Source organism: Oncorhynchus nerka, linkage group LG13 (assembly GCF_034236695.1).
Source record: "Oncorhynchus nerka isolate Pitt River linkage group LG13, Oner_Uvic_2.0, whole genome shotgun sequence".
Classification (NCBI taxonomy): domain Eukaryota; kingdom Metazoa; phylum Chordata; class Actinopteri; order Salmoniformes; family Salmonidae; genus Oncorhynchus; species Oncorhynchus nerka.
The window spans coordinates 79,017,837-79,029,575 of NC_088408.1; the positions used below are offsets into that span (position 1 = coordinate 79,017,837).

General features: G+C 45.8%; 1 protein-coding gene across 1 annotated transcript in view; it reads left to right on the plus strand.

Moving 5' to 3' along the window:
- Positions 1-7,117, plus strand: part of LOC115140217 (autism susceptibility gene 2 protein-like) — a 504,463-nt gene extending 497,346 nt beyond the window's left edge. Inside the window, 5 exon segments of the mRNA XM_029678423.2 lie at positions 570-647; positions 3,349-3,432; positions 4,111-4,369; positions 4,549-5,636; positions 5,639-7,117. Of these exon segments, the coding sequence (XP_029534283.2) occupies positions 570-647; positions 3,349-3,432; positions 4,111-4,369; positions 4,549-5,636; positions 5,639-5,901 (1,772 nt within the window). The 3' untranslated portion in view covers positions 5,902-7,117.
- The last annotated feature ends 4,622 nt before the right edge of the window (positions 7,118-11,739 follow it).

Here is an 11,739-nt window from a genome sequence, read left to right on the forward strand (position 1 = left end):
CTATCTGAGTGGAGACACTGAGATAACATCGTCGGTCCACTCTCTCTGGAAGCAAACTACTCGATTTGGTCCTTCCGTTATATCGGCATCAAACTCATCACCCTCTCTAGGAGAGGGGGAGACCTCGACATTTTATTGTTTAAACGAGAGGCTGTCTGGAACTTTCATTTAAAGACCCTTGCTCCCTTCGGTCTCAGCGTAGACTTTGATCTGAAGCCATTCTTGTGATTATTGTGATTTTTGTATTCATTGTGAATGTTCGTAGGCTTATGTAGCCACATTGTATCTATGATCATATGTTATCCATTCATGTTTTTACATGTTCTATTCTGTAAATTAACCAATGACATCAAGCCACAAACAGCCATGATTACAGACAACTGTGTGTGTTCTTTGACACTATATAAACTAGTGACCTGCAGTGTTTGTCATTATACCTTGATGAAGACAGCTTGTCTGTCAAAATGTTGGTTATTAGGTTATTAAATTATTGCATCTGAGCTCCTAGAGTGTACGGCTCTCCTTTTCTTTTTCAACTGTCCTCTCTCTCTCGCTCTCTCCTCCCGTAGGTTCTGGCCATCCGGCCGCCTCCCCGTACGGCCCCTCCCCCCACCACAGCGGCTTCCTGCCTCCCAGCCACTTGACAGGTAAGTGGAAATAGCACTACATTTTACATCCCAATTTTTCCTTTTTCACTTTCTCTCTCTTTGTTGCACTCATATTGAGAATACTACTACAGTCACATTTGTTGTTTGGAAAATAAGGTTATAATAGAGAAATAGAGGTTCTGGCTAGTGAAGTCATCCTGCTCCATATCTCGCACTGAGTTTAAGTTTAGTGCTGTGTAGAGAGACCTCATGAAATCTATCCCCGTGATTCATAAAAGATACCCTTGAGTTACCCTCCTGCCTGTACTGATGTGGAAGGAAGGCCACTCTGGGCTTGTTAAGGTAGTTTTTCTAATTTCCTGACTTTATTTTCCAGACCCTTTGTTCAAGGGAAGGTTTTTTACCCCACAACATGTCATATTGCCTTGGACTTAGGCAGATGCCATTTTACCTTGAGGCTTCTTTTTTATGGCCTGTTCCAGTTCTGCTCGTCTCTTTCACAGACAGAGTAATGGAGGTTTTTGTATTATTCTGTATTTCCCATCAAATATGTTGTTAGGCATCAGTACAGCAAGGTGATTTCATGGGATAAGCTCTTGAGTCAATCCAATTTGAGTTTATAAACACTTGGTGCACAGGGGAGAAACATTGAGGAATTATGACACTCCTCAAAGATTTTGGGTGAAATTCCTGCCCAAATAACTAATTCAAGTGTGACTTTCTAGCTGTTGTTTGCTGATATATTGACAAACTGTTGCATTGCAATCACCACAGAGTGGAAGTCTTTCAGAACTAGATTAAAGGATCATTCACCACAGAGTGGAAGTCTTTCAGAACTAGATTAAAGGATCATTCACCACAAAGTCTTTCAGAACTAGATTAAAGGATCATTCACCACATAGTGGAAGTCTTTCAGAACTAGATTAAAGGATCATTCACCACAGAGTGGAAGTCTTTCAGAACTAGATTAAAGGATCATTCACCACAGAGTGGAAGTTTTTCAGAACTAGATTAAAGGATCATTCACCACAGAGTGGAAGTCTTTCAGAACTAGATTAAAGGATCATTCACCACATAGTGGAAGTCTTTCAGAACTAGATTAAAGGATCATTCACCACATAGTGGAAGTCTTTCAGAACTAGATTAAAGGATCATTCACCACATAGTGGAAGTCTTTCAGAACTAGATTAAAGGATCATTCACCACAGAGGGGAAGTCTTTCAGAACTAGATTAAAGGATCATTCATCATTGATTTAACCTCTGGCATTTTCCAACATGGCTTCTTTATCAATCTTGAAATATTGATAACGTTGTGTCCTGACTCAGGTAGGTATGCATACCTTTCCATTTTGAATTCTATGTAAACTGTGACCAGGTTTAACTAAGACACTCGTAGTAGAAAATGTGCTACGTAGAATGATAAAGGTTTCTTCATCTGGAACCATTTTTGGATCCAGGTAGAACATTTTCCCCCAAAGAAGAACCCTCAAAGAAACATTTAACCTGGGAACATACAGCCGAAGATCCCTATGGTTCTAGGTAGCAGAGTGCGCAGGTTCAAATGGAAGTGTGAAACACTGAAGCATCTATCACAGTGCCATCCGCTTTGTCACTAAAGCACCTTATACCACCCACCACTGCGACTTGTATGCTCTAGTCGGCTGGCCCTCGCTACATATTCGTCGCCAGACCCACTGGCTCCAGGTCATCTACAAGTCCATGCTAGGTAAAGCTCCGCCTTATCTCAGTTCACTGGTCACGATGGCAACACCCATCCGTAGCACGCGCTCCAGCAGGTGTATCTCACTGATCATCCCTAAAGCCAACACCTCATTTGGCCGCCTTTCGTTCCAGTACTCTGCTGCCTGTGACTGGAACGAACTGCAAAAATCGCTGAAGTTGGAGACTTTTATCTCCCTCACCAACTTCAAACATCAGCTATCCGAGCAGCTAACCGATCGCTGCAGCTGTACATAATCTATTGGTAAATAGCCCACCCATTTTCACCTACCTCATTCCCATACTGTTTTTATACTGTTTTTTATTTATTTACTTTTCTGCTCTTTTGCACACCAATATCTCTACCTGTACATGACCATCTGATCATTTATCACTCCAGTGTTAATCTGCAAAATTGTATTATTCGCCTACCTCCTCATGCCTTTTGCACACATTGTATATAGACTGCCCATTTTTTCTACTGTGTTATTGACTTGTTAATTGTTTACTCCATGTGTAACTCTGTGTTGTCTGTTCACACTGCTATGCTTTATCTTGGCCAGGTCGCAGTTGCAAATGAGAACTTGTTCTCAACTAGCCTACCTGGTTAAATAAAGGTGAAATAAAAAATAAAATAAAAAATCTCTAAAGCCTACTCAACAAACGTTCTCCATTAAACCAGCTGTGTGCCTGACTGTTGGAGACCTCCAAATCCGCTGTCCGATTGTAGTCCAGCTCCAACCTAGACCCCATCATACTCAGTCTCCCATCAGGCAGTGCTTCCCTAGAATCAGGGTCAGAGATTAAAGGCTCCACTCCATTACGGACAGTGTGGGAGTAAATCCAGTGTGGCCAGAGCAGGTAGCAAGCCTCGCTAGCTAGCTACACACAGTAGGATTAGAGGAAGCAGGATAGCAGCGCTAGAAAACCCACAGCTCCGCTTGTAAGAGAAAAGCAGAGTGGAACGAGTGGTCCGGCTCCTCCAGCCGGCTCAGCTAATCCCTGTTTGGCATTTTGCAGATCCTTTCAGTCGCTCCAGTACCTTTGGCGGCCTCGGCAACCTTTCAACCAGTGCCTTCGGAGGATTAGGCAACCCCTCGCTTGGTAAGCGCCAGCCCCCCGCCCCTCCCCCCGTGGGCCAGGGAGGACGAAATCAAGGCACTTAGTTCTGCATCAAATGCCAAAATAAAACTAACACGGAGGAACAAAAAGGCAGGCAGCACAGCTCTCTCTCTGTCTCTCCGTCCACCCCCCTCCCCAGTAGCTTGGCTTTAACCTGACAGCAACACTGCCAACGCACACAGCACTCACAGGCTTTCTGTTAGGTTGCTATTCATGTATTAATTAATCTAAAAGCCCCCTCATCACCACTGTGGAGGGTTTTCTCCCTCTCTCTCGCCCTCTCCCTCCCTCTCTCTCATTCTCCTCTGCCAAATCAGTTGCCCTGTAGCAAAATGGATTTCAGTGAAATAGACACCCTGTGGAATGCTAAGGTCTCCCCGGCTTTTCACTACCCTCACCCCAGAGGGTAATTGAGTCCCCCCCCCATCCACCCACTTTCCAGTGAAAAGGCCCTGAGAGAGAGGAGTGAATGGGGGAGCAGAGCAGAGTAGGGTCTGTGTTTCAAGCAGCTAGAAGTGCAGAGGGGGAAGCCATTAACCTGGCCAGTCTTTCTTTCTTTCTTTCTTCTTGTCTTCATTCTCTCCATCTTATGTTGTGTGTCCAGGAGGGAGTTTAGTTTGGTTCGCTTACACTCTTTTCTCCCTGTCGCCTCTCCTTAAGGCTCCAACAGTGTCTTCGGCCATAAAGAGGGCCCAGGGGGCCTGCCAGGCTTCGGCAGCCCTCACCATGACACCTGGAACAGGCTCCACCGGACACCACCCTCCTTCCCCACCCCGCCGCAGTGGCCCAAGTCTGCAGACACGGAGCGAAGCAACTCAGCAAACAGCCACGAGCGTGAACGGGAACGGGAGAGGGAGAGAGAGAGAGAACGGGAGAAAAGGGATTCATCCATCAGCAAAGAGGATAAGGATAAAGAGAGGTATGTAGTTTGTATGAATACAACTCTGAGTTATTTGTATCAGTTGTAAGTAACTCAAGTGTTTATTTGAATGCTAATTTTCATGCACACATTTCCAACTAAAGTTTAAAAAAAATGTTTTTTAACTCCATTCTAACCTTCTAATAAATACATATTTTTATTTTGTTTGTGCCCCTCAGAGATTCAATTGACCGTAACCGTCACTCCAACCGTTCGTCCCCTGCATCGGCCCCAACCAGCTACCAGATCAGCAGCCTGATCCGCTCTAACAGCCAGAACTCCAGCGACTCGGGTCGCCACCACAGCGGCAGCGTGGACCGGGTACGGGAGGCAGAGAAGGAGCTCCCAGAGCGCCACCGAGAGGTGGCCATAGTGGGGGAGGTCAAGGTAAAGGAGAGCCGCTCCCCTGGAGGAGGGAAGGAGGTGACAGACAGAGACAGACGCTCCTCAGAAGACTCCATCAAACCAGCCCACCGCACGCCCTCCCCCTACTCCAAGGCTGTCCTATCTGAGACAGGCATGAAAATGGCTGGTGGCCCCCCACCCACGCTACTCAAGGATGGGGACAGGGACAGGAAGGAGGTTCGTCCTTCCTCCGGGGGGGACCTGCTGCTGCACAAGGTGAAGAACGACATGAAGATCAAGGAGGAGCGCAAGGAGGACCAGGATGTGGTGGTTGTGAGCTCCGAGCCCGCCCCTCAGCCTGCTCCTCCTCCTCAGCCTCTACCCCCTCCACCCCCCCAGCCTGGTCACCACCACCACCACCACCACCCTCCTCTGTCCCAGCAGCCCCCGCACCCCTCTCCACGCTGCAGTGAAATGCCCACCCACGGCTCCCTGCACGGGGTGCACATGGCCCACTCCTTGCCCCTCTCCATGAGCGCAATGCACCAGATGGGCAGTCTCAACGTGCTAGACCGGGCTCGCATGGCTCCATTTATGGGGGTGAGCCCCCTGGCTGCTGCTGCAGGGAGGGACCGGATGCCCCACCAAGCCTTCCCCTGGGACCCACTGAGGGAGGCCTACCGCAACATGGACCTGCAGCGCAGGATGGACTTCCATCTGAGGGCGGAACAGGCCCAGCGCTTCCCCAGCATATACGAGCAGGAGCGGGCCTACCGGGAGAGAGAGGCCCACGACTACTCCCACCATGAGCACCTGCTGGAGGTACGGCGGGAGCACGAGAGGATGAGGCAACAGGCAGAGGAGAGGGAGCGCCAGCACCTGAGGGAGGAGCTGGACCGAGCGCGGCTCCACCAGCTGCACCAGTCCCCATGGAGGGACACCTGCCACACATGCCCCCCTTCATGCCCCACCTGGGCGGCATGCCCTACCCCAGACTCAGCCCCTCCACTGGACACAATGGCCTGCTGAACCGGACGCCCCCCACCGCTGCACTTAGCGCCCCCCCTCCACTAGTGGCAGCGGGGAGCGCCAGACCAGCCTCCCCCAGAAGGACTACCCCCCTCACCACCCAGGACCCCCGAGATTACTCCCCCTCCCGCAACCCCAAAGAAGTGGAGGCACGGTAGCTTTACATACAGACAAAGGACATGGATGACAAGACTCACTCCCCAATTTGGAACCTTCTAGAGAGAACAAAATGCACTGCTTTACAATGGAGAAAGGCATTAGTAAACGAGGAAACAGTATGATTGTACAAAGGAAAGATTTGTAAGGTTGAAGAAGCACATGCCATGATTTTATTTGACATGGACAGGCTGATGAGAATGTTGGTTAGAAGAACACGAATCAAAAAGTATGTGTACGTTTGTTTCCAACATCAAATTTGATATTAATATATTAATCTAAAACCTTTTTCGATTTTGAGCGAAAAGTGATATTCTGATTAAAATGAGTTTGTACATTTCCTATCCTTGTTCCATGTATAGACATCATTTTTATGAATTTGTATTTTGTGCGTTAGTCTCTTATTTTCAATATCCCAGTCCATTGTGAGACATATGAAAGAGGATGCTCCATGGTACAGACTGGACTTTTTACCCTTACAACAGTAATATAACCTCATGGTACATGGAAATACTCATTAGTGATAATGTACGGAATTACATTAAAGAATTTTTGCGTTTTATTTGCTTTGCCTTTGAGATATGCAGACAAATATATATTACGAGGTCTTTGTTCGGTCTCTGTAAAGAAAATTCATGTAAATATCTTGTTGATATTCCTTGCAGCAAAATTACAATGTAAATTTATTAGGCTTTTTAAATGTTTCTAGAAAAACAAATTAAATCAAAACTGAACCACTTGCCGGTTGGAAACCATGGTAACAGACGATCCTGTCCAATGGGATGGAAGGAGGGTGGGCATCAGAAGGGGGCTGGAATGATCATCTGCAATCTATGCAAAGAGGCGCTGAGCACCCCGATGGAGAGCCACCTGGAATGGAATGGACACTGTTGGATAATGTTGATTCAGTGAGAGGAACTTGGATTAACTCAACATGTTTTTTCTCCAATGATGATCATGGAATTATAAACCTACAGACTTCCCCGTTACAGAGAAACTGTACTAGAAACTTACATGCAGCCCCAGTAAAATGAATTGACAGCAAAGGAAGACACTTTTGATTGGGCGGCAATAGGACTTTCTCTGTCGACCGTTGTGGTGTTGTGCAGTTGTTGTTTTTTAGACTTGTATACAAAACAAGTAGAGTTTTAGGCGTGCAAAAAAAATGAAAACGAACATTCATGATTTAAAATTGTACGGAATAAAGTTTGGACCTAATTTCTGCAGTTTTCTTTTTATTCACCTGTATGATCATTCTCTGAGAGCAGGGTTACTGGCTGTAACCGTCTCCTAATTGTAGAATGGTGATATAACAATAATTCATAAATCACTGACGGAAACTATTTTTCATAGATTTATCAATACTGCCAGTGTCTTAGCTGGCTCATTTCATTTAGCACATTGCTAACAAATCATAAAATAAATACAATGGAGCCAATGAGGGTTCTAATTCTGTTCATTTGACTGTAATCTCACATGGATCAGCTGCAGATCTCTCAGCTCTCCTGAGGGATCGATGGGATTGGGAAGAGAGGCAATAGACGGTGGGACTAATAGGACATTGATTTGGTAAGAAAGCAGGTTTTAAGTGTTTGTGTTGCAGGTAACCGCTATTGACTGACGGACGAGCAGAGTATTGACCTGCGGTCTGGACTCATTAAGAGGAGTCATGCCTGGGAGAGAGGCAGTTGGTGTTAGAGGAGAGCTTCGCCCACCCTGCTCACACCCTTCTCTCCCATGCTCTCTCTCTCTTCCCCCATCTTCTCCCCGCGCTCATCTGTTTCGCTAATGAGCCTGGAAGGTCCACCGCAGCGGTCCAAGATCGGCGCACATAGACATCCACTCCCGCTATCAATGAGGGTCTCTCACTCTCTCTGTCTGTCTCTCTTTCTCTCTCTCTCTCTGTCTGTCTGTGTCTCTCTTTCTCTCTCTCGGTCTGTCTGTGTCTCTCTTTCTCTCTCTCTGTGTCTCTTTCTCTCTCTCTGTCTGTCTGTCTGTCTGTCTGTGTCTCTCTTTCTCTCTCTGTCTGTCTGTGTCTCTCTTTCTCTCTGTCTGTCTGTGTCTCTCTTTCTCTCTCTCGGTCTGTCTGTGTCTCTCTTTCTCTCTCTCTGTGTCTCTCTTTCTCTCTCTCTCTCCGTCTGTCTGTCTGTGTCTCTCTTTCTCTCTCTGTCTGTCTGTGTCTCTCTTTCTCTCTCTGTCTGTCTGTCTCTCTTTCTCTCTCTGTCTGTATGTCTGTCTCTCTTACTCTCTCTCTCTCTCTGTCTGTCTGTGTCTCTCTTTCTCTCTCTGTCTGTCTGTGTCTCTCTTTCTCTCTCTCTGTGTCTCTCTTTCTCTCTCTCTCTCTCTGTCTGTCTGTCTGTGTCTCACTTTCTCTCTCTCTGTCTGTCTGTCTCTCTTACTCTCTCTCTCTCTGTCTGTCTGTGTGTCTCTCTCTCTCTCTCTCTCTGTCTGTCTCTGCCTCACCTCTGAGCCCTGATAATCCCCCTCCTCCACCCCTAACCCCTCCTCTCTCTCTCAATTCAATTAAATTTGCTTTATTGGCATGACGTAACAATGTACATATTGCCAAAGCTTACTTTTGATATTTACAATATGAAAATAATAAGAATAATTGTCATCGGAACAACAGTGACAACAATAACCAGGGGTCAAAATAACCATACACTGAACAATAACAATAAGCATACAGTAGAGGACATGTGCAGGTTGATTGGTCTGTCAGACACTGTCCCTCATCTCATGGCAGGCAACAATGTGTTGCGCTGCCAACCCACAGCTCTCTGCGTCCTCCCCCAAACAGGATGGGTAGCCTACTCTCATCAGAGAGGTCTTCAATGTAGTGCGCTGCCAACCCACAGCTCTCTGCGTCCTCCCCCAAACAGGATGGGTAGCCTACTCTCATCAGAGAGGTCTTCAATGTAGTGCGCTGCCAACCCACAGCTCTCTGCGTCCTCCCCCAAACAGGATGGGTAGCCTACTCTCATCAGAGAGGTCTTCAATGTAGTGCGCTGCCAACCCACAGCTCTCTGCGTCCTCCCCCAACAGGATGGGTAGCCTACTCTCATCAGAGAGGTCTTTGAAACCTTGAATAAGGGTTTAAAATTTGAGGAAATTACCGTCTCTAATTGTTATATATTTTTTTACATTTTGTCAGGAAATGCAGCCCTGTCTAAGGTTCTGCTGTTGTGCAGTGGTTGCACAGCCTTTCCTCTACAGGGAGCCTGGTTTTCCTGTGTCTACCCTTCTCAATTGCATAGGCTGTGCTCACTGAGCCTGTACATTGTCAAGGTTTGATCAGTAACCACGGTCAAAAGTTTGCCGTGGTGTACTGTTGATTTAGGGCCAGATAGCACTGCATTTTGCTTTGTGCTTGTGCTTGTCTTTCCCAATAAGCAATGTAGTTTTGTTTTGATTGTGTTGTCATTTGTTTTATTCTGATTGATCTGATGTTCTGGTCCTGGGGCTTCAATGTGTTAGTAGAACAGGTTTGTGAACTCAGCCCCAGGACCAGCTGGATGAGGGGACTCTTCTTTGCTCAGCTCTTGGCATTGTAGGGCTTCGTAATGATATGAGAGGGGGTCACTGTATTTTAGATGTTTCCAAAACTTAATTGCTCTTTTTTTAGTTTTTATTATTAGTGTATATTGGCCTAATTCTGCCCTGCATGCATTGTTTGTAGTTTTCCTCTGGACATTTAGGAGAATCTTACAGAACTCTGCATGCAGGGTTTCAATGGGGTGTTTGTCCCATTTGGTGAAATCTTGTTTTGCAAGTGGACCCCACACCTGATAGGTATTTGAATTTGTTTTTTAATGGCGTAGAATGCCCTGCGTGCTTTATCTCTCAGTTCATTCACTGCCTCATTAAGGTGTCCAGTTGAGCTTATTTTTAAACCTAAGTAATTGTAGTGTGTGCAGTACTCTATATATATTTTGTACCAATTGAGAACTTTGGTCTAATTCCCTGAGATTTGAGTCTGTCTGTCTGTCTGTCTGTCTGTCGCGCTCTGTCTGTCGCGCTCTGTCTGTCTCTCTCTGTCAATTCAATTCAAGGGGCTTTATTGGCATGGGAAACATATGTTAACATTGCCAAAGCAAGTGAGGTAGATAATATACAAAAGTGAAATAAACAATAAAAATTAACAGTAAACATTACACATACAGAAGTTTCGAAAGAATAAAGACAAATGTCATATTATGTATATATACAGTGTTGTCTCTCTCTCTCTCTGTCTGTCCCTGCCTCCGAGCCCTGATAATCCCCTCCTCCACCCTAACCCCCCTCCATCTCTCTCTCGCCGACCGCGAGTCACGCCAATCCTGTCCCTGGGTATCAGAGCGTAATGGCAGCCCAGATCAAACCACAGTGAGGTCATTAAGTGATGTTATTGAAAATCAATACTGCTTTTCTGTCTCAGACTTACTGGACGACAGACGCTTGAAAAGGTCTCCTTGAAAAGATGGTGTATTGGGAAGACTTAAATCACTATCGCTTTCAATTTAGGCCGACTGTAATTGAGCCACATATTCCAAGATGGCCCGACAGGGAGCATCTGTTTGCTGCGCTCTTCACTTTACTGCCATGTGCTTTTAATCCTAATCAGACAGTCAACAGCATGAACTTAACCCCCCTCCCTACCTGTTAGGCTACAGCACATTGATTTTACAAGGGAGAGGGGAGGGGGCTTTTATTTACTGACTTTTGTGGAAAAATAAAAAAAATTATATCCATCCCTTATCCAGCTTTGTTCAATTCATTTTATGGTTGAACATTAAGAGGTTCTGCGGGAGATGAATGCTCCATCAATTTTACTCATTGTCTAGCAAGGTCAATTTATTTCAACACACAGTCCATCAGCAGATGGGAATCAATTGACACATTGCTTAACAGCGTATCTAACACAGCAAAGTGGATTATTACAAGGTCTGCCATTTTACAGGAGACAAAGCCTTTTTCTTCTTGAGCAATTCAGCATTTCCCCCCGTAGAAACAATATCAGTGTTATGCAGATATATACCAGAATGTGTTTCTGGTGTTTCAGCCTGTAAGCGACTTTCCAAGGCTCTGTATTTTTAAAAAAGCATGTTTTCCTACACAATTAATAGGATAGAATGGTATAAAGAATGGTATGCATGAGGCAGGACTTTGTTCTGATAATCCCCTGTGTTTATCAAGAAGAAACCTCAATGCTGAAGGTTGGGATTGTATTTTCATGTTGTTCTAATACCTCCAAAAAGCTCCTGGCACAGAGTTCACCCCAAAGGCAACGTACAGAGGGTCAGGCCCGGGGACTTTCTTCCGTCACAATGGCAGCTAATAGCGCTGTGCCAACTAATAAGATGGGCAACGAATGAATGGACTGGTCCAAGCTGCTTTCTCCCCCTGATAAAACATGTATGAAACCATTTTGAGCAGCTATGCAGCTCTCTCCACAGCCAGGGCTAATACATTAGTTCCCATTTGAAGGGTGTTTTGAGATTGGTCATGAGACTTGGAGGCCCCATGATCGTGTTTGAATTGCTGGGGGCCAGAGGGCTTCCGGACTCCGCTGGGCTTGGTGACTTGGTCGGGTTTTGCTTAGGCTGTGAGTTCAGACCCAGCTCTCCAAGAGGGAACAGTCAACACCTCAGACTTTCTTCATCGCTAGACTATATAGTATTTGCGTCAGATATGACACCCTATTCCCTACATAGCAAAAGTAGTGCACTAGAGAAATGGGTTCCATTTACCTTTATATCTGAACCAGGAAGAGGGAACATAGATGGTCAGTTGGATTTACAGTGGATTGTTAACACTAGTCACGTGGTGTCTGTGTGTATTGTATATATACAACTTTGTAT